The sequence below is a fragment of the Branchiostoma lanceolatum genome, chromosome 4, assembly GCF_035083965.1.
Source record: "Branchiostoma lanceolatum isolate klBraLanc5 chromosome 4, klBraLanc5.hap2, whole genome shotgun sequence".
In the NCBI taxonomy this organism is placed as follows: Eukaryota; Metazoa; Chordata; class Leptocardii; order Amphioxiformes; family Branchiostomatidae; genus Branchiostoma; species Branchiostoma lanceolatum.
This window is the reverse complement of record NC_089725.1, coordinates 20,364,847-20,389,569: the sequence shown is the minus strand read 5'-3', so window position 1 is coordinate 20,389,569 and position 24,723 is coordinate 20,364,847. Positions and strand designations below refer to the sequence as shown.

At 42.1% G+C, this 24,723-nt stretch overlaps 2 protein-coding genes and 1 long non-coding RNA gene across 19 annotated transcripts in view; 2 read left to right on the top strand and 1 right to left on the bottom strand.

Annotated features, from left to right (window-relative positions):
• LOC136433229 (kinesin light chain 1-like) overlaps positions 1–3,658 on the top strand; it is a 42,628-nt gene extending 38,970 nt beyond the window's left edge. For all 16 annotated transcript variants that reach the window (XM_066425196.1, XM_066425191.1, XM_066425195.1 and 13 more), the window contains one exon: positions 546–3,658. In XM_066425196.1, the coding sequence (XP_066281293.1) occupies positions 546–632 (87 nt within the window). In that variant the 3' untranslated portion in view covers positions 633–3,658. The remainder of the gene's footprint in view (positions 1–545) is intronic.
• Positions 3,659–10,236: 6,578 nt separating this feature from the next.
• Positions 10,237–24,645, bottom strand: LOC136433225 (creatine kinase M-type-like). 2 transcript variants are annotated; one of them, XM_066425188.1, is made up of 7 exons: positions 24,511–24,645; positions 14,314–14,512; positions 13,651–13,935; positions 13,202–13,373; positions 12,587–12,710; positions 11,321–11,513; positions 10,237–10,953 (listed from the first exon to the last, which is right to left on the bottom strand). In XM_066425188.1, exons 2-7 carry the CDS (start codon positions 14,489–14,491, stop codon positions 10,766–10,768), a joined length of 1,140 nt encoding a protein of 379 aa, XP_066281285.1. In that variant the 5' UTR covers positions 14,492–14,512; positions 24,511–24,645; the 3' UTR covers positions 10,237–10,765. The 2 variants fall into 2 exon arrangements, with proteins under 2 accessions (XP_066281285.1, XP_066281284.1); XM_066425187.1 differs by lacking the exon at positions 12,587–12,710 and adding an exon at positions 12,033–12,156.
• LOC136433228 (uncharacterized) lies at positions 15,636–19,661 on the top strand. The gene is made up of 2 exons (XR_010755607.1): positions 15,636–16,701; positions 18,322–19,661. It is a non-coding gene; the product is annotated as an uncharacterized lncRNA (long non-coding RNA).
• Positions 24,646–24,723: the final 78 nt, after the last annotated feature.

Genomic DNA, 24,723 nt, shown 5'->3' with positions numbered 1-24,723 from the left:
GTTTGGATGCTTTGACCATGTCCCTCCTCCAAATTACTGATTAACTGGTGATTCAGCATCAGGGCTGTCTTCGGCTTTAAATTTCATCTTCCCACTCATTGTTTGGGAGCCTGAGTTGTTCATTTTCATTGTTAAATCTGTCATTTTAAGTTTATGAAAATACATTTTCATCAATTTCATGTCATGAAGTTCAAATTTTTTGGATGGGTGGGGTGAAATGTTTTTTCGGTCCCGATAAGCAAATTTCGTGAGGGATTGGTTGTGGAGACAGCCCTAGCTGAAAAGACTTGTTTGTAGGAGTGAATCCAGAAGGCCATGAAGTTAGAATTTAGAAGAGGTTCCGGTTTTCTACTTCATGAAGATATTTATCCAAACAGATTTCACGCTAAAAAGATCTGTACTGCAGTATTTATATACAAGGTTTTGAACAGTAGAACAGAAGACAACATTCAGACTTTTCTTACACATTCTGTTCAAAATTTGTAAGCTGCACTTATGACATTGTTTTCGCAAAGATTGATTGACAGCGTTGACCCCTCCTGCAGGCCGGCCGACGTTCCAGTGGCAGCCTCGCCGCCCGCAGCAGCAGCCACGACCAGCTGATGGACGGCAGGTCTGCAGAGGCACCCTGAACTCTGACCTGTAACCTCCGACCTGTCAGGTTATGGGTAGCAACAGGAGATCTCAAAGATGAAAAATAGGCTTCTCAACTTGTAAAGGAATGATTGAATTGTATGTATATTGTTGATGGGGAATAACAACATTTTCACTTGTACTTACTGCTCCACATGTTACTACTTACAAACAAGTCACAAAAATTACAGGTGATCACAGTTGTCTTGGGACTAGGAGGTGTTGTCATGCCACAAAATGTCTGAAAAGGAGTTAGGAACAATAGTTTGGTGGAACATAAAGCTTCTCTTATAGAGCTTATGAGAATGTGTATGGATGTACAGTATAGGTCTATCATGACAACAACACATGTAACCAGTCTACTCTGTTTAGAAAAAAAATGAAAACACAAGCACAGAACAACTTCTACAGATCACATACCTGGAAATATAACATTAGGCGATTAACATGCACTGAGGAGTCAATTCAGATTATTGTGAACTTGCTCCATCATCTTCCTATGATATAGTAATGAAACCAAGAAGTTGTAAATGTCTACATATACGCCTAGCCTGCTGTGGTGTGTCACCCCTTACTATGACTTCTTTCTGCACATCAGATGTGTAGCTTGACATGGTCTGATCAGGTCCATGTACATGCTGGTGAGAACCACTTGCAGTTCAGAGATTTCCCAGTAGGTGTCGCACTCCTTAGGGGTCTGACTAGTAGATCAGGAAGTTTGTCCATTACTATGAGGAGGCTGATGTTCCCCTTGTGCGGATATTTTTGCTATGATTGTTCTCTAGGACTGCAGCCTATAGAGGTTGACTGTAAATAGTGTCAAACCTGAGAACAGCTGATCTGCCTTGTAGCCCTGCGCTTGTGTGTATGCTGCCTGTGTGAATGTATGGTGCTCTGTCTTGTGTTTAGGGAGAATGTGAGATTGTGATGAAACCTGTAGGACATACCAGCAAGTCAAAGTTCTGTGAACTTCTCAGTCTATGCCACTCAAATTAGATTATTTGTCTCTAAGAATGTAGAAATCACAGCTTTCTGCTTGGCAATAGTTTGAACAGACAAAAGTCACCAACACTAACAGCTACAAGTAAATGTAATTATAGTAAAAGCTACTGTTAGAAATACTGCATTGTAGAATTTTGCCAAGCTCCAAAAAGGCATTTTTCATCAATCTTTTTTATTAGGCTTATCTAAGAGCATTGAAATGAGGAAATAGCGGCTGTTCTGTACATTAGAAGTTCTGGTTCCATTCATGTAAACTACAGGTTAACTACAATAAAACAAAGAAGAGCAATTTCATCCAGATAGACTATGTGCTATGCAGTGGTACATGCATCACTTTGCAAAATCTACAAGCCATTGATATCCAGCACAACCACATAACGTACTCAAATTTGTAGACAGCCTGGACTGTTCTGTTCTGTTCACAATATTTACCAGCTAGCTTGTATCATTGCAGCATCAATGGATACATTCCTGTATGATGTGTGACAGTCCGTCCACATTAGAAATGGTCTGCCACTCATTTGGTGCTCAAACTATTTAATTTATTGCCTCGTGAATGGTTGAAGTTTTGGATGAATGAGAAGCCTTTGTATGATGTAGGGACTTGTACAAGTTTGCAAAATCTTGATTGTATTATGTACAATTTGAGTTGCATTGAGGTAAGAAGGAGTAAAAAGTGTTGTGTATGTAAATATCTCAAGAAAGGCCTCATGATATTACCTCATTGTATCTCATATTCTTCCAAAGACGTTACTGATTGGTTGATTAATGTTTTGCTGTCCATTTGCCCATTGAGCCCTGTGAAATGTTTAAACCCAGAAGACCCGAATGTATTGTAAGGGACAGATACAGGTCACATTTAAGGTGGAAACTAAGCCACCTAAGTAGTAGACACGTGTACAAAAATGCTCAAGTTCCCTTTTTTGCTCTCAAGACACTGAGGGAAACAGCTGGAGAACAACAAATAATTTATGTTGCTCATGATAAAACCTGCCATCATCACCACAAGTTTCTTCTCATTTGTATGTCAAGAACAAAGAAATGAAACTGATCTGGCCTGATTGCAACCATTGCATGTTGTGAAAAAGAAAGGCCTAAACATATATGTTGGAATAACAGTTGGATAATCAGGACTATGTTTCCTTTCTGTACTTCTGAAAATACACTACATGTACCAGGTAAAAGCAGAGAGCTTTGCACAGTGTTTACAGCAGCTTGCTTAACTGCTTGACAAAAGGTGTTCTTATTGTGGAAATGTCACATTTTAAACAGACAGTTTTCTCCATTCGTCCGCCCAGTTTGACAGGACAGTAGAGAGATGAGTTGTGAGATGGTGTTTAGATTGTGAGGATTCCCACAGGAACGTTGGGGTTTCAGGGGTGAGCTTTGTCGTCGACCCAGCCTGCTAACTGTGGTTATGGGCAAGTGTATGCCTGTGGCAACTCTCACCTCGGCTACTCTCAGCTTTCTACATGTTGAAAGCATGATCTAACACCAACTCATGGCTTGGAAACCTTGTAAAACCTTGATTTCTGATGAGGAAATAGTCCTAAATTGATTGTACAAACTACATGTAGCTATTCCTTTGCCTGTTCTCTTTGTAGCTGTATCATTCTAAAGAATGCCATTCACACATGAACAGGCTGGTTGGGTATAGGCCATAGCAGTTCATTCTTTGGTTCCCAAGTGTTTTGAAATAAATGAATTGTGTAGAAACACAACCTGAAAATATTGAAAATAATGTAATGAATTTAGTTACTGTAGTCTGACTGATTGAACTTGAAGGTGACCATTCAACTTGTACCAAAAATCTGTGGACAAATATGTATCTGCATATTGTATTCATGTTGAATTATTTCTCGAGGCAAGACAGCTTTACACAGTACGAAAACAGTTAAAAAGGTGAACTTTGTAGTCTGCACAGCATTGCGACAAGTCACCTGCTTATGTACACAACCTAGCAGGTGTATGCAGAACTGCACCTCGTGATTGTTAGAATAAATGCTTTGTGCTGATTGGTGAATGTTTGGTCTCATGACTGCTTTAAGTTCATGTGGATGTCCATATTTAAAAAAAAATTGTATTCACTGAGTTAAGATAACATTTCCCATTATGTTAGTGTCCCCACTTACCACTGCACTCCTGAATTCGCAGAAGACATCCTTTTTCAAACACCAGAACTCTCAGGAATGTTTTACCCCTAATGTTCCAAAGAATCTAACTTGTTTCGTCAAAATTGAGACAGACTACAGTGTCCCAAAATAACCACTGAACTCGTGACATCTTTGGCTGCTGCTTCTTTCGGGTCACCACTTCAGGCTGCTACATCTTTGGCTGAAGACTAATTGATAGTCGCTGGTCAGGGTAACTGCTGACACCAGGCCATTAAAGGAGGGAGGGGGGTTGTTATTGTGCATCCAATGTACTAGTACGTGTATATGGAATGGCAGTGCTGTCCTTGAGCCATGAAGTGCATTATGCAATTTATATCTACCTTGCAAGTACATGCATATGGCAGTGTTGTTCCATTGCTGGACATCAGAGCTGTGTAAACAAGAAGCCATTCTTGTTGAATCAGCATCCCAATATAACTGTATCATGGCCTAAATCTGATGGGCATTAAATACAACCTGCACCTGTTATGTTGGGCGCACCAGAGCTGAGGTTTGGACGTTCAGGGGATTTGTTTTAAAGACCTTGATAATCCATTCACACCAGATGTGCAATGACTAAATTTCAGTTAAACATCGACCCATTTGAAGGCTGGGAAGGGAAAATACTGCTGGAAACATTTCGTGGAGACTGAAGAAACACCAACCTATGTGCTTAGATGGGAGGGGCAAATGTTACATGACCACAGTCCCTGATCATTTACTAGATCTAAAACCAGGCAGATTCTGGACCATACTGCAAGAGCAGCTGTAAAGTGAACATGCTGTCCTTGCAATTCTCTTTTTACAAAGGCATGTTTTTTGTTTTAAATGACATACCTGCCAGGTCTGGGGATGTTTAGCTATAAATTCAGCAATCCGAAAAGATGCCTAAAATGACATGAAGATGGCTTGCATCTCAATACAGTTTTACATGAGTTTTGCCGACTATATGTTCTTTGAAGTTACCAAAATGTCTGTTGAAATTGAAGTGACTGAGACTAGGGGTGGGTACCGGTACCGTGTACCAGACCAAAACCGGTATTTCTTAATGGACCGGTCCAAAAAAACCGGTCCGTAAAAAATCAGTGGACCGGCCTATGGACCGATTAGAAAATTCATAGTACCAGGCTACCAGCAGGTGGCCACATAACTGGTCTAAGAAAATATAAAACAGCATATTTAACGAGTCGTTTTCGAAGACGTTAGCTGTGAATCATATCTAGAAACACTTAAAGGATGAGTAAACAGACGGCGAGGAGAGTATAGTTATAATTTTGAGACAAACTGCAAACCTAAGAAATTATATCGTTCCAGACATGACGTTTGGAGACTTTTACGTGTGTCTCGTTCTCCAAAATATGATGTACTGCGACACTACTATAATCAGGTACAGGTCCGGACCTGGACCTGACCCTCTGGACCTGGACCGGACCTGAATTTTATGTACCGGTACCCACCCCTAACTGAGACTGATATTTCTGGCTGCCATAAGATAGTCATCGTGCCTGATATTTGTGCTCTGGGCCTGCTATTCCCCCATCACACAATATCGAGTCCACGGAATGATTGGGATGGTTCGATGTCTGGCAATGTTGTAAAATATACCGCCGCTGTACTGTAACAGAAATAGGGCTTAGAAATGACCTTCAAACTAATGTTTGAAGGTCACTTCTTATCAAGGTCAAGGCTTATCAAATTATAGTTGTAGTTTTATTGAACATTTCTGTATGTTAGAGCAAAAGTGTAGTTCCTTTTTTTCGTTCATAGAGAAGATTTAACTTGTAGAAGGCTGAAGGGAACTTTGAATTTTCATACAATGAACATGTTACAGTTTTGTGTTCAGCAGCCTACAAGGTTTATATTGTAAGGACAAAGGAAGTTAGAGAACTGAAGATGAAGGCTGTGACTTTGGGCAACAAACTTTATCACCTTTTTTCATTATCCTAAATACCCTTCTTATTCCCAGACCTGCACTTATGCTGCCTATTTCACATGTCAAAATGAAAGCCTCAGGGTAGAATCCTGACTGGCTCTCATGCGTGCAGTGTGGTTGGTGCTTTTACAAACCATTGAGTGGAGGACTGTTATCAATAATGTAGTGCCTTTATTTCGCCAGTGGGCCTACCACGAGAATGTGCAACTCATACACAATGCAATCATAATCTGTGAAGGAGGATCTTGTTATCTTCACCAGCTACACCCTGTGTCCCTCAGCCCTGTATGTGTGGTGTCGTGATGTATGGAGGAAATCTTCCTTCACTCCTGCACAGCCTCTTTCTCAACCATCTGCCCAGTCATTTGGCATTCTACTCATCTTCAAGTGTTCATTCTTTGTGATACCAGAACAAAGTGTCAGTCGAACCGCAGAGCTCTATGCGCATCGGTTCTGCGCAGCCTTCTCTAAGACGGCGTTCGCCGGGTCACGACCGGACCCGGGTTGGACCCTGTTGCATGGGTGTAAACAACTACCTGTGGTGCAACAAAAAGACCTCAGACCTATATAATGTTTACACTTTTTCACATCTACAGGACTTGCCTGGTATAACCATGTAGATATTTCGTGCATTGTAAAAAGACATCGAACGCTGTGGCCTTCGAAACATTAAGAATATTTGGTCAGTTTATTTGTGCTTGTCTTATTTACAGTTCACCTGGAACCAACTAGATATTTACATCGCGTGATAGCCCATTTCCTCATCTTTAAATTGATACCAAAGTTCCTAGGATAATTTTATGGGAACCGGTTTTGCCCCCGAAAAAACTGCGACAATGTCTACCTTGCGGTGGTGAAATTTCTGCCTAGTTCTAGCTACCGATGCGTGCACTCCTGCGCTTTGGATACATTTCGATACATTTCGCGTGGCATAACAAAGCCCATTTTTACCTTCGCGACGAATGGTTTCGTCGAGAAGGTTATGCGACGGTGCTTGTCTGTGTGTCTGTTAGTGAACAGAATAAGTCGAGAACGCCTGGATGGTTTGTTGTCGTAGTTGGTGTGTCGGTGTGTATGTGTCAAATCTCAAGATGATTAGATTTTGGGCAAAGTGTTTTGCATAATTAACGAGAAAAGTGTAAAAATGTGTTCAATTGTATGCTTTACTATGCGTTCTGGTTGGGACGTGTGGGGTGTATTGTTTCAGGGGATATTGATGGGGTCACAGATGGGGGGCAAAGTTGGTCATGAGGGGTCAGGCGGGAGACGTCAGTTATTGGGAAAAATTGGCTATCAGCCAGCTGTATTCATTGGTGTGGAATGTGGTGGACGAGGCAAAAGTCAGATGTCGGAAGGGGTAGGGAAAAGGTATTAGGAGAAAGTGGTGTGGAATTGGGCGGGGGGAGACCAAAATTGGATATACACTGCCTTACCTCGGGGAGAACCAGCAGTACTCGTGTGTCACAGTATGGGAAAGGGACGTTGTTCAGGGTAGGTGAGTTAACCATGTTATATCTAAGAAGGAAGAGGCGATTGACAGGAAGACCAAGGTTGCGCTGGGGCATGCCCTAAAGGCTTTAACGGCATTGTGAGAATTATCCTGGCGTCACTGGTAAGAAATCGATGAATATCGCTATGACTTTACGAAGTGAACGGGAAAATAAGACGCTACACTGACATTTGAAAAGAAAACGTTTATATAAAGAAGCCGTTGACAGTCTCTAAGTCCCTTCTGTGGCAAAGTAGGGTTCGTGACATAAGTCCCCTCTGAGCGCAATGTGTTGGTTTACATGTTATATTACGCAACTTGTATGGCCGTAAAGCCAATAAAGGAATAGTATTGTTGGAGACAGCATGGGAATACCGAGCATGTCTGTGTGTCTGTTAGTGAACACGATAAGTCGAGAATTCTTGGAAGGATTGTCTTGGTATTTGGTATGTTGGTAGGTCTCGATGAAACCTGAAAATGATTAGATTTTGGGCCCCCTATCGGCTTGTTACGGTACTGCAGCGGAACTTCATGTTATGATATCTCGTGTTGTGGACATGCTATGGAACTGATTTTTGAGTGGTAGATAGCTCGTTGGGCAGAGAGTAAGTGGTATAGGTTTGGGCCCCCTAGCAACTTTTTTGGAACTGCAGGGGTAGGTTTTGCTTCAGACTTTGAAAGGGAATAACTCAAGAAGGGCTTGATGGAAGGTCATGATTTTTTGCATGTACATAGCTTGAGCGATGATGTACATGATTGGATACTTATTATGCAAATCAGTAACTAATTTGCATAATTAATGAGGAAAGTTTATACATTCATCAATTTCCATGATAGGACTCGCAAACATGTGACATATGTAACTGAGGAAGAGAGAAATATTAATAGATATCAGCTATGCAAATGAGAACCTCATTTACATAATTAATGACAAAATAATATAACTCGAGATGGGCTTGATGGATGGTCATGATTTTTGGTATGTAGATAGCTTATGTGATGCTTTGTATGATTGGATGATAATTATGCAAATCAGATTATAATTAATGAGGCAATTTTAAAAACCTGCTGTGTTCCATGATATGACTATTCAAATATGTGACATTTGTAACTGAGGAAGAGAGGAATGTCAATAGATAGAAATTATGCAAATGTAGGCCTAATTTGCATAATTCATGAGAAACTACTATCATTCCATACTAGTAAATAACGGCAATTTCATACTTGTAGCATTTAGAAGTTGTGTGAATGTGAACACCATTGAATCAAATTATGCTAATAAGGAGCTTATTTGCATTATTGATGAAAAATGTTAGCATAACCTTTTTTGTTAAGCTCATAATCATAACAAGGAGGTTTGGACAACTTATGTTATTTGGGTGAGGAGGATCAACTGGTATGATTTTTGATTGATGAAAAACACTCCTAATACGTCAGTCATAAAGGTCAAAATCATTTCGCGAAGGTATGAGGTCGTAGAACTCTTGTTTTGTATGAGAAGCTGTATGAACGCGGCTACCACATGCAATATGATAATTGACATGATAACAGTCAAGTACAGACAGACAGAGATTTTAGTACAAGGTACCTGATATTTACAAAATAGTCAAATTTGAAGTCAATCACTTCGAACTCCTGCGTTCGAGCGACCGAACCCAGCCAGTACGTTCCATTTTCCTGCCGCGGGGGTCAGGCGAGGTCAGGTGCAATGTTGCAACTTTCAGCCGGTGTTGGGAACGTTGATGAAAATTACGGCTCAAGTTTTGCCGTCTAAAATTAATATTCTGAAACATTTCCAAATAAGACTAATATCATCTTGAAGCCAGGAAAAGTGAGATTTATATGCAAGTTGACCAATGCCATTAGGTAAGTTTTGAGTTCTGTAAAGCATGGTAAAAGGACATTGTGTTTGTCTTCTTCTTCAGAACAAGACGCCCTACAAATTGACCTCTTGTTAGTTTTTTTGGGGGCAAAACCGGTTCCCATAAAATTATCCAAGGAACTTTGGTATCAATTTAAAGGTGAGGAAATGGGCTATCAGGTGATGTAAATATCTAGTTGGTTCCAGGTGAACCGTCAATGATACACGCACAAATATACTGACAAAAAAATGGTCAATGTTTCGAAAGCCACAGCGCTCGCTGACAATTTGCTGTGCACGAAATAACTACATGGTTGTGTTGGGCAGATCCTGTAGATGTGAAAAAATATAAACATTATGTAGGTCCGAGGTCTTTTTGCTGCCGACAGGCGGTTGTTTACACCCATGCAACGGGGTCAAATCGTGACCCGCCGGACGCCGTAAAAAAGAAAATAAAGCGTTCTGGAGTGACCTGCGGTTCGACTGGTGTCACTTCCTCCTGTTGGGGAACTGTTTCTCAGGCAGTGACAATCCTTAACCTTCTCCCTGCTGCCTAACTCTGTAACCAGTAGGGAATTTGGTGCCAAATGGCTACTTCAGTGTGCTTGTGGTTAAGATGAGCCTTGGTTGCGTTTAAGGCTTTGGCTTTGACAAGCCTAAGGTGAGATCTAACTCTTGCCATTGAAAGTTGCATTTGCCTTGCAGTTGCAGTTAACTCATGGTTTAGCTTCTGCAGTTTATCATAGTATCAGTTTCTGGGATTATCATCTGCATGTAGTTTTACCATGTGTATCAATACGCTACTATATGATTTTATAATTGGTATTAGATCAGTTTTAAAGCTGATGATAAGTAATTTGGAAGACATTGCTTAATTATTTTTTGTCACCGAAATATGTCAATAAGACATGTGTGGAACAAATTTGATAAACTTGTACCAAAACGTAGTCTGGACTATCTTCAACCCCCTCCGACCAATCCCTGGACAGTGTGGGCTGCTGGTCTTTCAAACCTTTCCACAGAATCAGTCATAAGACAAAAAACTTTTTTTGGCTTTTTATTATAAACTCAGACCATTGAAGCTGAGACATGTGCGTCTGAAGCTACAAATATGTGTGGCTCTACGACATGCAAGAAACAACAAAAACATCCAAGACAACTGGAGTGCCAGAAACATAAAGCAGCTGACTTTATTTGACAATAAGATTCTTCATGCTCGTATATTATCATCTGATACATACTCGTTTTCTCTTGATTCAGTATTTTACACATTGGGTGATATCCGCGCTTGGATTTTGGTGGCGTGCCTCTATGTTGACTGCAAAGAAACTAATTCTATGTCATCCTGGAAACGTCCTGATTATTATTTTCACATTTCACAAAATGATAGGTACAATGTTATAATAGAGTTGTAAATTTCCGTACACTTCTCCCTCAGCCTACCTTTGCACAAGCCGACTGTCGTCCCTCCAAGCAAATTCCTCCACTCTAGACTCCCCCCCAACAGACTCCAAAGACAATCACATAACCCTGCTCTGTGTATCGTTTACATCACATGGAAACATCTAGACTGAATGTGAACTTTCAGACCTACGTCAGAACTACACAATAATCTAGACGGGTGGCTATGTTGGCACAATCCTGTGTCCCACCAGAACCCAAGGCAGCTAGGGACCCGCGGAGCGGAAACCCGTTTACTTGGTGCGCTTGGTCTTGGGCAGCAGGTCGTCGACGGACTTGCCCTCGGCGATCCTCTTCTCACACTCGATCAGGAGGTTGACACCATCAACCACGCACTGCACCTGGTCCACCTCGGAGGAGCCCAGACGGTCAGCGTTGGAGATGTCGTACACACCACCCTCAGCAGCCGTGTCCACACCACCTAGGGGACAGAAGGACCGGTTAGGGACGTACAGGAGAAAACAGTCTTGTCTACTTAGAAGTACAGTCCTGTATACCTTTGAATTAAGTTAAGTACAGTGCCACATTTGACCTATAGCTTGGGCACTTTCACCGAACAATCAAATCGAGAGGGTATGCTGGTTTTATTTTTCTCATGCATTATAATCTCAGTCTTTGACAACTTTTGCGCAAAATTTGTCAACACAATACTGTATCATGTCAGCCTTGGCAAGGATTTGAGACTATACACTGAGCATGCTAGACTAGTGTCTCCAGGACAGTGTAGTGCATTATATCATAGTCAAGTATCATAAAGCGACTTGTACAGTTGGGAGTCTGTTACTGACCGGTGCCACGCTTCTGCAGACGGAGCTTCTCCAGGATGTCGTCCAGACGCTTCAGGTCCTTGGCCATGCCCTCGATCTTAATATGCACTCCACCACGCAGACCGGTGCCCAGGTTGGACGGGCAGGTCAGGACGTAGCCCAGATGCTGGTTCCACATGTACTCGTGGCCCTTCTTCTTCATGGCCTCCTCCACCTGAGGGGACAGAAACGGGTACAGTTTAACTGGAGGTCTCCAAGCCTCTGCAACTGGATCCATAAGGTTGATTCTGAATGGTACAAGTGCCCTCTTTTGGGTGGATACAGGGTTCCCAAAAAACATTTTCAGACTGACCGAAAGGCTATTGAAGCCTGTTTAAAAGTGTGGAGCTCCAATGTAAGCATGTCATGTTAAAATGTCAGCCTGTTACAGTTCAAAAGAACAAGCAGTGTCCCATTTTTCTTCCCTTCCAAATAACCCTTCTCTATCCCTCCCCATTGTAGCTTGTCCCCCTCCCCACACCACAGACAAAACTATTTTTGAAGCAGAAGCCTGCATCAAAGCAAAAGCCCGCTTCTTGGCCCCAACCCAGCAAAGGCCTATCCCAAGTGAATCGCCATGCTCATTGCTTGGCTGTAACTTTTTTTTGGCCACATCGGGCCATGCTGGTAGTAAAGCTGGGGTCTTAGCCCCGCCTCAGCCACCAGCAGAGCAAAATGTCCAGTCTAATCTCACCAGGCCCAGGCCCTGGCAGAAACGTCGGAACACATCGCGCATGTTCCCGCCCTTCTGCATGGAGATCACACGCAGATGATCCTCCTCATTGATCCAGATCAAGAAGGACTTCGCGTTGTTGTGCCTGAAAGTACAATCATAACGTTACGCATTGTGCCTGAGCGCAACTCAACCTCCAAACGGTCCTTCAGCTTGTGGCCTCTCCACCTCGAAGACCTGTGGACAAACACTGTTCAGAATCAGTCTTCTCTTTCAACTAGCCTCGAGAGTCATCACACTTTTGCAATGGTCCCTTTTGATGGTCTCTATTCCATGACAACTTTCTACACAACCACATCTGACCCATTTCCACAGTCAAAGATAGATCACTGATAACCGATATTGAAATGAAACCAAACAGAATAATATAAATGTTCTGAAATTTTACACTTGGCGGCAGTGTTACTTGTGTTATCAAGATTGCAATCAAAGGGACCACTGCAGAAAAATGAATTTCAGGCCAGCTGGAACAGCGCAGTTTCAGGACAGACACATGAGCAACAAAGCGACCCCACCTTCTGGAGACCCTCGCAGAAGCGCTTGAAGACGGCCCTCATGTTTCCACCCTTCTGCATGGAGATGACACGAAGATGGTCCTCCTCGTTGATCCAGATGAGGAAGGTCTTGTTGTTGTTGTGCCTAAATATGCAAGCAGCAAATGGGGAAAGGGCTTCAGCGTGGGGTAGTTACCATAGCCAACACATCTTACCTTCTTTCTCCTGTCTCCTTGATGACATTGTTGCTAACAAAGTTACTGGCTGCATAACTGTTAACTATTTTACATTACAAAATTGATTAAATATGTAATTTTTGATAGTGAGCATCTATATTTAATTTATTTAATGAGTAACCATCATTCAATTGGTCAAAACCAAACAATAAAAAGATTCACACAATTACTACTTTTTATTCAGCACTGCAAATTTTACCTTTGTTATTCGGGATGCAACTTTTGCCTTCCACAAGAACAAGTGCTACATAATTTTCCAATGTTCATACTTTCATATCTAGTGCAAAAAAAAAGAAGTTTTGGCATTGTGCTTTTGCTGTTTGTTTCTTTGACTTACTGAAACATACATTTTGTGTTCCATTGCTATCTGCTGACCAGCGGCCGCAGGTTTTGTACTCACCAGATGCCACGGCCGTCGGGCCAGTCACGGGCCATGCCAGCACAGGTCAGCAGGGGGGACACGGGCTTGTCAAACAGGAAGTGGTCAGCGATGAGCTGCTCCTGCTCGGCGTCGGTCATGCCGGACAGAGGGTAGTACTTGCCAGCGAACTCTCCGGTCAGGTTGCTCAGAGCTGCCGGCAGAGGGAGGACACGTTAGAGGTTTCTCGGTCTTTCTTCAGGGCAAGAATCTTCTAAGGATTTCTGTTATGTTGTTCTTTGCAGGGTATGCATGCATCATTATACTGTTCCAAATACAACATCAAAAAAATACAGTCACTTTCTTAGATGCAATTTAGGACATTGATCCAGACATTAAGCTGGTGTGTTACACCGAAGGGCAGTTATACTGGCTATATGCAACTGTAGATACAGATACAGAAACAGGAAGATACCAAGTCAGATACGTACCATCCAGAGAGATCTTCTCAACAGCACGCCTCTCGGCGCGGGAGCAGTGTGGGGGCAGGCTGATGCCACGGATGGAGCGGCCAGTACGCACACGGGAGCTGAAGACATATTTCTCGTCAAAGTCGCCTCCCTTCAGGTCCTCGAAGTTCAGGTTGGTCTTGTGGACGGCGTCCTTGGCGTATCCACCGTGGCGGTCGTCAATGACGGGGTCCAGAAGCTCAGCGAAGACATCGTAGGACTCCTCATCACCAGCCACACAGCCCACAGTCATGATGAAGGGGTGACCTGGGCAACACAAGATGGAAGCAACATTTACTATCTGTTCATGGAAGCTAAGTTTCTCAATGACCTGACATCATGAAAACTTTTTGGTTTCTTCTTCTTTGTAAGGACGCCACGCTATCCAACTTGAACAGTTCACACAACAATGTGATATCTTTTGTCTTCCGCCATGCAATCTTTTACCTTACCCCAGGTACATTTTTCCCAATATCACATACTCCATGCCCCCACGATAGCTGGCCCAACTTACGGAAAAAATTATATTTGCTTGTCCTTATGTTGGATGCTGATTTTGAATGCTACATATGACATCTATCCCTGTGCATGATATTCCTGATGTTCAGCAGACCTATTCCAAACTTAGCATGACCGTGGACCTACCAGGGTTGTCCACACCAGTCTGGATGATCTTGTCCAGGGTGTAGCCGGAGGGGGTGACCTTGTCGCGGAGCTTGGCGTAGATGTCCTTGGTCAGGCACCTGGCCATGTGGTTGTTGTGCTTGGACAACTCCGGGAAGTCCTCCTCGGCCGGGTATTTTTTCTGCCACAAGTTTGCCATGATTGGGCGTTACGTTGGGTTCTGGGGAAACACAGCAAAGAAACAGCAGGTAAGACAACTGGGCATACACCTGTAGGCTGAGCCGACTGTGGTATAAAAGAGGATGACCTCACCCACCTCAGTGCTTAAGTACGTGTAGGTGTGTCTACGTGGCAAGTACGTACATTATGAAGTGCAAGCACAAAGTTAATGGATGTAATATTTAACTTTGTACTTTAGCCCTTCTGGGCGGTTCCTGTGTGCTGACCTGGCATAGGTGGAATGGTTATTGTATATATAGACGTAAGACATGCTACGTGACAATTGTCACATACATCTATAGTCAAGGTAACCAGGCACATGGGAACAAGACCTAACAATAATTTGCAGCATATTTCCTCAAACATTCACTTAACTGCGGTAGGTCTTTTTCTGTCCCACTCAAATTATCTACAGACATTAAATCACCCTGATATCACTAAGCAAATAGCAGAACAGGGTGTTTATTTGGACTATTTAAACATGCCATGATATTCTGATTTGTTTTGTTTTGTTTTTATCCAGACAAAGTAATGGTAATGACTTTTGTTAATAGAGAGCAGAGGGAGAACAGATTGAAATAAAAAAGGTCACTTGAGACAAGAAAATTAATGTAAAGGTAATGTCACCCTGGGCCTTAGACATTACGTCATGCCAAGTTCACAGTCAAGACATATTAAGTAATATGTACAAAGGTTGTATTTGTTCCCTTAAGCAGTCCCGTCTAACATTCTCTCTGCACCTAGCAACACTTGGGCGGTGATGTAATCACATGAAGGAGATCAGGACAGGAAGCACAATAGCTATTCTCTGGGGTGGAGATTTTTTCTGGTAAAGCAATTGGCACAAAATTTTTGAATTACAGTGAAGGTCAGTTTCGTTACCCCAGTTTTTGTTCATACAAAATTCCAATACGCCCACTGAAGCATACATTAACCTATCTTTTACCACACAAGGGCATTTCAATGATACTGTGATAACGTATCAGCAGATATGATTCACTGAGAGCAACTTCTTTGAACACTGCAAAATAGCAAGCTCAATATTGGAGATGTGAGAGGCCCACATCTCACCATGGCCTGTGCAGTAATTTGTCAAACCTCCCATAGGGGACTGGGTCCAGAAGAGTTTTTCCTTTCTGTTGCCAAAAGCAGTTCAGCTCATCTCCATATATCCAAAGCTAACCTGTGCTCAAGGTAACATCCATAACTGTAGGGTGAGATATGAAGGGCCTGCGGGGGTGGCTCTAAGTTCTAACAGGGGATAACATATCCTCACCCGGTACAGAAGGGGAGGCCTCCCTCTATATGGCAGGGGACGAGGATATCTGTCACTGACAGAGACCCGCAACTAGATCTATCCATCAGCTTCACTCCATTTAAACACCGGGTAATTTGAGAAATGGAAGCTGCTCATGACGTCCTCATGTACACTTGGCTAACAATGTCACATGCTGGTCTAACATCTGGTGAAAAAGACAGGGCCAAATGTGCACTTTTTCTTAAACGTTACACCACTCTGTGTAGACTCATTTCCAGTGGTGACGCAGTCCTTTTTTGTATCAGTCTGGAATAAGTCTTTATAAAAGGCACAGGTTACAGTAAACTAGAAAACCTCAAGGTCCAAATTTGAAAATAAGTGACCTAGCCAATGAATATTTCCATTTCTCCTGTGTCCTCTGGCCTCCACTAAGGCTGGGGATTTGTGTCCCAGTTACACAGGCAGAGACGACAAATTACCAGGCATGGACTGGAATACATAATGAGCCAACACTATATACATGTACATTGTATGGTAACACCTAACAAAGATGGCCAAACACATACTTCTATCACTTTTCTATATTTCTAGAAAAAATGATGTACCAAAACTGGAGAAAACTATGGCTCATTCGACACATCAGTGGAGCACATCTGATTATTCCATTCAAATCTCTGTAGGAATCAATACTCGAGGTTGCTTTTGAATGAGTTAAAAGCATTAATTACATTGCTAAATCCTCCATATGATAATCTGGTCACGTTGAGTCTCTTTTGAGCTGACAATTCACTGCATTCATAACTGTTTTTTGTCAATATTCTGAAACAGTTAACTGTTTCCCAGAGGTAAGGAGATTATCACATTTCATCACACCTGCCCCATCAACTGCAGGGCACCAGGGAGATGCACCCATGCAATGTTAATCCCCTAAGGTAAGGAGATTATCACATTTCATCATATCACTACAGTTACTAGCCTCCAGGGACATGTACCCACTGATCACAACTGGTCTCAGCTGGTCCTGAAGCATATACAGTTTTTTTGTACATTTTAGTTTTTTTAATTGGCCTGCCTTGCAGGTCTTGATATATTCTATTAGAATGCCATCTTGAATAGACTGCATATGAAAGCAATCAATTTTTGATGTTGATTAGGGTTATATCCTTATCATGTTTCAGTGATCAGTGTGAAACTTGGTTCAACCTACTCTATAAAAATTCCATGGCAAATATTGATTTTCCATCACTAGATTCCAGATATTCCAAAGAGGTGATCGGTAGGCGTATGCAGCTGATACATTAAGCAGCAACTTTAAAAACGCTTCATCATTTTCTCATCAGTTTTTCACATTTCTGTAGCAACAAGCATCTGTGATTAGGTCTATGCAAAATTCCATATCTGTGATCTTCCATGCATGCATTCTTCTGGTGGGCCATTATACCATTTCAGGAGAATGTCATAAACCAGTGGACCCCGCACCCAGTGAACCATGCAGCTATGGAATGTCGCTGGCAGAATATATTGAAAGCAGGGCCCCTTTAATTTGAAATTCAGCTGCTAAGCTGAGCTAGGGGGAGATAAATTCATTTTTTCCAGAACATTTCTGCGCCATGTTTCCGTTTGACCTGAAAGGGAAATATGGTGAAGATGTTTTTTACATGTACTGCACCAGGAGGCGATTATTAAAGTGGGAAGTGCCCAGAATGTGGGGCCAACTTTACCATCTGTTGAATTATGTAGTGGTTCCATGTGATGTCGATATTTCAAGTCCAGATGGCAGGCTGACCCACATTATGAAGTGTGGCCATTAATTAGAGGACCTCTGCCAATATCTAACAATGTTACCCACATTGCTTATAGCCACATATTGGAAAACTTCTGCCAACAGTTATAATGTATTAACATGGCTTTGCCAGAGAACAAGGGATAGGTGATCATTCTTGGCTTGTGTCGTCAGTGGAAGGCATTTCAGCACCAAGGTTGTTAATGGGGGGGGGGGGGTAACAATTCCAAATGGTGGGTGATTTGGCATTATTTCTTGGCTCAAAGTTTCAGAATACTGTGGTATCAGAAGTGCTTACAGCAACCATTAGCCTTTTCTATTCCCTTTTCTATTTGCACAAGTTCCTGTATAATCAACCTTTTAATGGTGCTTGATGAGTCCTGTTTTCATTGCAGCACATCACTTCCAAACCACTTGCACATCTTTTTTGGGATTGGGTGACGCATTCCATGTGTATGGGGTGCCAAAACCAACACAGGAAGACTTCAATCAAGCTTATCATTAAACTGAAGCAACTGAACACCAGGTTTACACATGCCTGTGGTAAAGATAGTTAGGTTATGTTGTCTTGCAGTGACCAAGTTCCACTTGTCCTGGGGCCAGCTGGGCTTACTACAGCCAAACTGACAAGCTGTAAATCACAGGGGCAGTCTAGAGCTGTCCGGTCTGGATAACAAGCATAGCTGTGGTAGAAATACCAAGATAAGGACAAACTACATGAGTTTGTGTCTACAGAACATTGATGCACATACTTGGATGTTTTTTACAGCCTTGTTACGTCTACGCTGATTGCCAGCCCTGCTGATTGATGTTACCTCGCTAAGAAAGTGGAGCAGCTGCCTCACACCAGACTGTGAACACCCAGAGGCCCCCTGGCCTGAGGAGGGGCTGAGGTTACCAAGGCGAGTTTTGTTGCCTGGTGGGTAGGAGATATGCTCTCAGCCGAAAAGTCCATCCACTGGTACAAGGAATGGTCAAGTCAGGCTGAAATCAGTACCTAGTACAGGATTTGTACCTTCCCATAAATCTAAGGCTGGCTTCCAGATATAGCAAAGAGTGTTCAGTTTTTAAGTATTTTCAAATAATTTTCCCTGTATGCACATTTAACTTATCATCTCACACAGTTCACTGCAAGTACATTTCATGTCTCTAAAGAAAATCCATTCAAAATATATTAAGTTGATTAGGCCATTCCTTTTGGTTCATAAATTGCTTATGCATGTCCACATTATGTCATCGTCCGTCAATTTGCTTGGACATTGTGGGCTCTCACATTTTGTAAAAAGTGGCAATTAATTAAGCCGTGCTCTGAATAAGAATCAGGACTTCTTATGACAGATTGGAAAACATCACACAAGGTGTTGACCTTTTTTTTAAATTTTCATGATATATTCTACATTGTAATTATGAAAGTACTGTAATGTTATATCATGTACTGAATTTCATGTCTAGTTCTGTGTTTCAATAGTGCCAGTCATATCAACTTATCAAAATGCTCTGGGATAACTAAACATGGTCACCATTCCTGCCCGAGGCCAGTTGATGATGGAGGTGATTATATTGCATTCATGCAGAGTTGAGGCTGAGCCAAGGCCTGTAATTGACAGACCGTGCTCCCCACCGCAACCCCTACAAACCTCTATTGATTAAATAATGTCAGTGCAGAGATAGGGAGGCACAGCAAGGGTTGGAGGGCTAGGAAACAGCCTTGTATTGTCCTTGTAAGCACGCTTTTCTGCACAAGCAACGCAAGCCAGCAATTTGGCCTTGTTAGTACCAGGGACGAATTCCATCTCAGTCTATCAGAAATTTCCCTGTTCTTTTCTTGTGAATTTCCCACATTTCATTCCTTTTTGTAACATAATTCTTTATAATGTTATACAACAAAATGTACAGTGGATATGAATTTTTCTTCTTGTGATGTAACAATGTTAGTTATGTTACGGAACAACTTAACCCCCCTGGTTCCCTCCTATCCTTATACTGTGCCAAAGAAAGGCAGGAAATATATTGTTGGTTATCTTATCCAGTTTCCTCCTGTACTAACGCTGGTCCCATGTGAGGTGACCTCTGCACTAGACCTGCAGGAAAACCACTTATCATCAGCAATAGAGTGTCCTGTATTGATTTATCAGCTGAGAACAGCATATTCCCCGCAGGGAAGTCAATTTTCAGTGGTGGACCTAGACTTTGAAATACATTTTCTATCCCGTTGATCAATGCTGACCACTTTGGTGGTCTCTCGTTATCAGTTGACTGTACAACTTGGCAATCATATTGACTCGTTCGGTATGCATTATCACCTAAAAAGTCCCCATACTCTGAGGCTGGACCTCTGCAGGCTAGGTCATTCACCCATATGGTGGTACTGTGACAATTTGACAGCCATGTTTCAAAAGTGACATGGGACAATTTAAAAGAAATATTGCTCTATCCAAAGAATGTGTTAGAATTAAGCAATGTTTAATCCAACAAATTTCAGCGTTTTTGTTTCCCCTAAAAATGTCTCCATCAGTCGTAAAACTTCAGCCACAGCTAGTAAAACCCGTCAGAGCCTCATGCCAAATTTGTGTGGATCGCTCTGCAGTGAAGCCCAATATTGATTACCGCAGCACGACAACCAGCCTGATTGAATTCCAAGCTCGCGCCTCCAGCATAAGGTATTCACGTCACCGGCCTGCCTATGTATAGCTCCAAAGGGCAACCAGATTTTATGCATGAAAAACATGGCTCAATGAAAATAATACAGAATGGACTGACTACCTTTTATGGTGCTCAATTCAGCTGACATGTTTCTTTTTTTTATAACAGTTTTTACATTGGACAATAATGTTTCTATCTTGTGACCTTTGAGTTCCTGACAGGTGCACGCCCACATGATTTGTCTTGAGAAACATCATATGTCCATCAATTGGTGTGGTTTTATTCAAGCCCTGTTGTAATTTGTAGGCAGTGACTACTCCAGGAGAGTGAGCTCTAACAGCTGACGTTTCAGTCACCAACTCAGCTTAGCTGACTCCCCTGACAGAGAGCAGCTGGCTCGTACTTATGGAGCAAATACATGTAGATGGTAGAAGTATTCTGAGACTTTGAACCCTGTGAAATATGTCTAAAGTGGGAATCATGCAACATAAACGTTCCCATCCTGTCAGAGAACTTGCGGAAAACATTGCATGACCAATGTCCCGTGGAAAATATACCTGAAGGACAACTTGGAAATGACCCTTGCAATAGCGATGAATTTTAATGGAAGCTACCTCAAACAAAACATAACAAGGGGAAATAGCCCCTTTAGGGAACATAAATACCCAAAGTGTCTGAATGTGTTGTACATTTTTTTGACATTGCTCCAAATGCATCAAAGTCACTTTCAGTTTCTCTGGCTTATCTTATCTGGAGAATGTCATCCCCACAAGCGTGACATAATTTCTATACATGCCATTTACCTCCTCCATTTTGGGCTGTCAAGTACGCACTAATGACTGATATTTGGTTACTATCTCATCAGTGTTGCCATAGCAACCTGATGTTGCACACCCTACTTTGCATCAAGTATGCCATCACCATTATTGCACAACCTATTTGTTGTAAAATAATCCTGCACACCAGGACCTGCAGCAGTCATAAATTCTACAAATAGGGTCCTGCTAAGAATAACTAGCCATATAAGGCAGGAGAGAGATGTTGCAGAGGTGCTGTAGGTATCAGAAAACCCATCTACATGTCTCCTGGCCAGCTGGTGCACACTGAAACCTCCCTTCTGAGAAAGGCCACTCAATACATTCTGCGAAAGTTGGAGGCAGAAGTTTATACAGTGGATAAAGTGGGCACAGAGATTGATTTGTGCTGCTGAGATCAAAATCCTGGTTTGATTTCTTCCTCACAACCTCTAAAAGCCTTTAGACGCAAGCAAATCTTTTCCTCGGTTTTGACTTATTACTAGGAAAATTATTTTTGTATGAATTTAATATTCGGCTGCTTGATCTTGAAATGTGAGATCCCACTGCAGTAGAGAGAGTTTCTTTTGGAAGTTCCAATAGCCAAATAAGAGACCTGGGTCAACCTTGCATCCAATGATAAAATGTTTCCACTTCTGACTGACTAATTTCAGAACTGATGTAGATTACACCACATACATGTATTGGCAAGAAAGCCTGGGGGATTCATGCTTTTTCAGCTATGAATATGCATGTGCATATATTTTGGGTTTAATATGACAGGAAGTCTCACCAACCAAATAAATTCATTGCAAATGAGGCACCAGAGGCTTTCCAAAGACAGGTTTTTTTCTGCCATTTGGTGTTGTCCATCAAATCAATTACTGTCACTGTCAGTGTGGCAAAACCACACCTGTCACCGTCCAAGGCTGGTCTGCCAGAGCCAGGAGCTTGTTTCTATCCACAGCTGCCATGTCAGAAGCAGCTGTCTGTGATGCATATCTTCTGTTATTCATACATTGTACATCAGAAACCAATCTTGTCAGGCGTTCATACCTTGCTATCCTTGCTTTATTTTTTTTAAAGGAAAGAGGTTGATCTTTTATGCAGTCTACCATTGACATCATGCATTACCCATTATTTTGTGAAAACTTGCAGACTCAAGTAATACATGGCATCTTGCTCTTGCTGTACAGATATGTTGGAGAGGGCCTGGTGCAAACAGTCCTGTCATTATGAATATCTCCTCAGGACAACTAAGTTGTAACACAGCAGGCCTGCAAGCTGTTGTCCATCTGATATGGGTCCAGCGTATCAGATGGATGTTTGTGGCAATTGACCAAAAAATAGCAATTTCCATGGTGGACAAGTGGGTCAGCCAAACCTGTGCAAAAAGCCCTACCACAGTTCAGATTTATGGCCTCTCAGCCTGCCCTGGCCTGGCCTGACAAGTAAAAGGTTTCCCAGGATGAATTTGACTCAAACTTTGGCAGACCAATCTTGCAGTTCAATCCTCTTTGAATGGAGTAGATTGCCTGGCAACAAACCCACGCAGTGACGTCAAAGCAGCAACCTTGAAAGGTTGCCTGTACCAAGAGCACAGGATGATCCAATGATCAACGTCCTTCTGCCATTCAGCCATCATTACCATGGCGATAGAGAGAAAATAGCAGTTTTATCTCACCACAGAACAGATAATACTCCTCATGTGACATACATTTCATCACATGTAAATTACTTCCATAAAACCTTGCCACCAAATCTGATTTAGAAATGGAAGGGAATCTCTTCCACTGATAGACTGATGGCATAATGTAGTACATGTGGCTGCGAGAGTGTGCCACAGTAATCATATCAGTGGGACCTTCTGCCATAATCTGATTTTCATCTTCCAGCTGAGCTTCCCTTCAGGATGAATCTTTTCAACATGCATGATTGATACAGGCATAAGGAGCCTTTTTACAGAAATACATTTTAAGGTTCAAAGTGTGATGTTGTATGCTCAACCAAATGCTTACTAGATTTTATTTTTTGTCAATACAATAATTTCATGTCAGGGCTTGAAATGCTGGGTGCATATGCAGTTTTATGCATAGAAAATTGGATCTGTGCATCTTGTTTTTGACTGTGGGTGCACCAGTGCACCTAGATATTTTTGCATGCTATAGGGTAAAAGTACTATTGTGCACTAGTACATAAAATATTCTTGAGATTTAAGTATCAGAAAAAAAAAACTTTGCTGTACTTTGTTTCTGGTTAGGTGCACCAGTGCCTCTATTCCCAAAATTAATTCCAAGCCCTGCATGTGTAATGGCCAATGATCCTTGCATGCGCCAAGGCTTAGCAGCAAAAATAGTAACAATACTGATGACAAGCAGTTTGCTGCATTCCTGCATAGCAAAAGCAGCTAACATTGCTGTTTCACCAGGCAGCCTATCCTGTGTCATAACTATGTCACAAAACCAGGGTAAAGGGATCATGTTGCTCCCAGAATACATGAAAGTTAAAACCTGATACAGCAGGGGCTCATCTATGTTAGAAATGCTTTATCAGCAGTGAATTTTAAAGTCATTTGAAAATATCAATGCCGCTTAGCCACCTTCCAATATGTAATTAACAGCTAAATTATCTAACAACAGAATGTTTCAGCCCATATGAACAGAGGATGCAGAATGAAAGCATTGAATCTGGATCAAGCTTGCAAGGAGGTTTACCCAATGACTGAAATCATGGATGCAGAAAAACAGGGCCTCAAATGTGTAAAAATGAAAAACAAGCTTAAAGCACACATCCATTTGCAACGGAAGACACGTTAGACTTGAAGAATTAAGAAGGCCTATGGCGCTGAAGAAAGACACAGCAGACTAGATCAGTAGATGGGACATTTGAAATATCCCTGGTATGGATGTAGGTAAAACGCAAGCCAAGTAGGCCGGATTTATTTAGAATGCGGTACACGCACACCAAGCCGGCACCGGGGCAAGGCCCAATCGTCCAGGATTTGGACTCTTTGTCGTTTTCGACATAATTAGTTCACCGAGACAACTAACAAATAAATGCCAGCTGTCAAAAGAACGATTTGCAGTTTGGTGCGTAACACAAGAAGCTATGTTGCCTTGTTGCATAGCTACCAGTGAAAAGGCCCGTTACCCGACACTCTATGGAACCTGTTCTATCCTCTACTAGGAGCGCCGTGTCCTATCTATGACTTATATTTTGAAAAGGTAGAGATTGTCATCACCTAGGCCACCTAAATCTAGGGATAACATGTTCTAAGACGTCTAAAGCAGTAGACTTAGTACCGTGAACAATGGCAAATGCATTTGTTTCCAGCTGATATGGGTCGCTGCAAACCGCTCCTCCCCCCTTTGGTGTTCTCTATACCCGCAAGGTCATTTTTAGAGCACAACATTGCTGTTGTTTTAATGCCGTCTACAACATCTACTGATACGACACGAGATGGCAGTAGAGACTGCCGTTCTCCCAGCACTCTGAAACAAAATCTAAAGAAATTGGTGTACCTGGTAGCACTGGAGTCTCTGATTCGGTTGCTTGGAAAGCCGCCAGTGAAGAACTCCGGACTGACAGAGAATAAATAGGGCAGTTGTGCACGTGACTATAAAATCCTGCGTTGTGATTGGCTGTTAAACAAAAGACTGCGTTCGAACTTTCCTTATATGGTAGTGTGTCGGACGTCTCTCACATAGGTCGCATGTTTGTACGAGACGTTTACG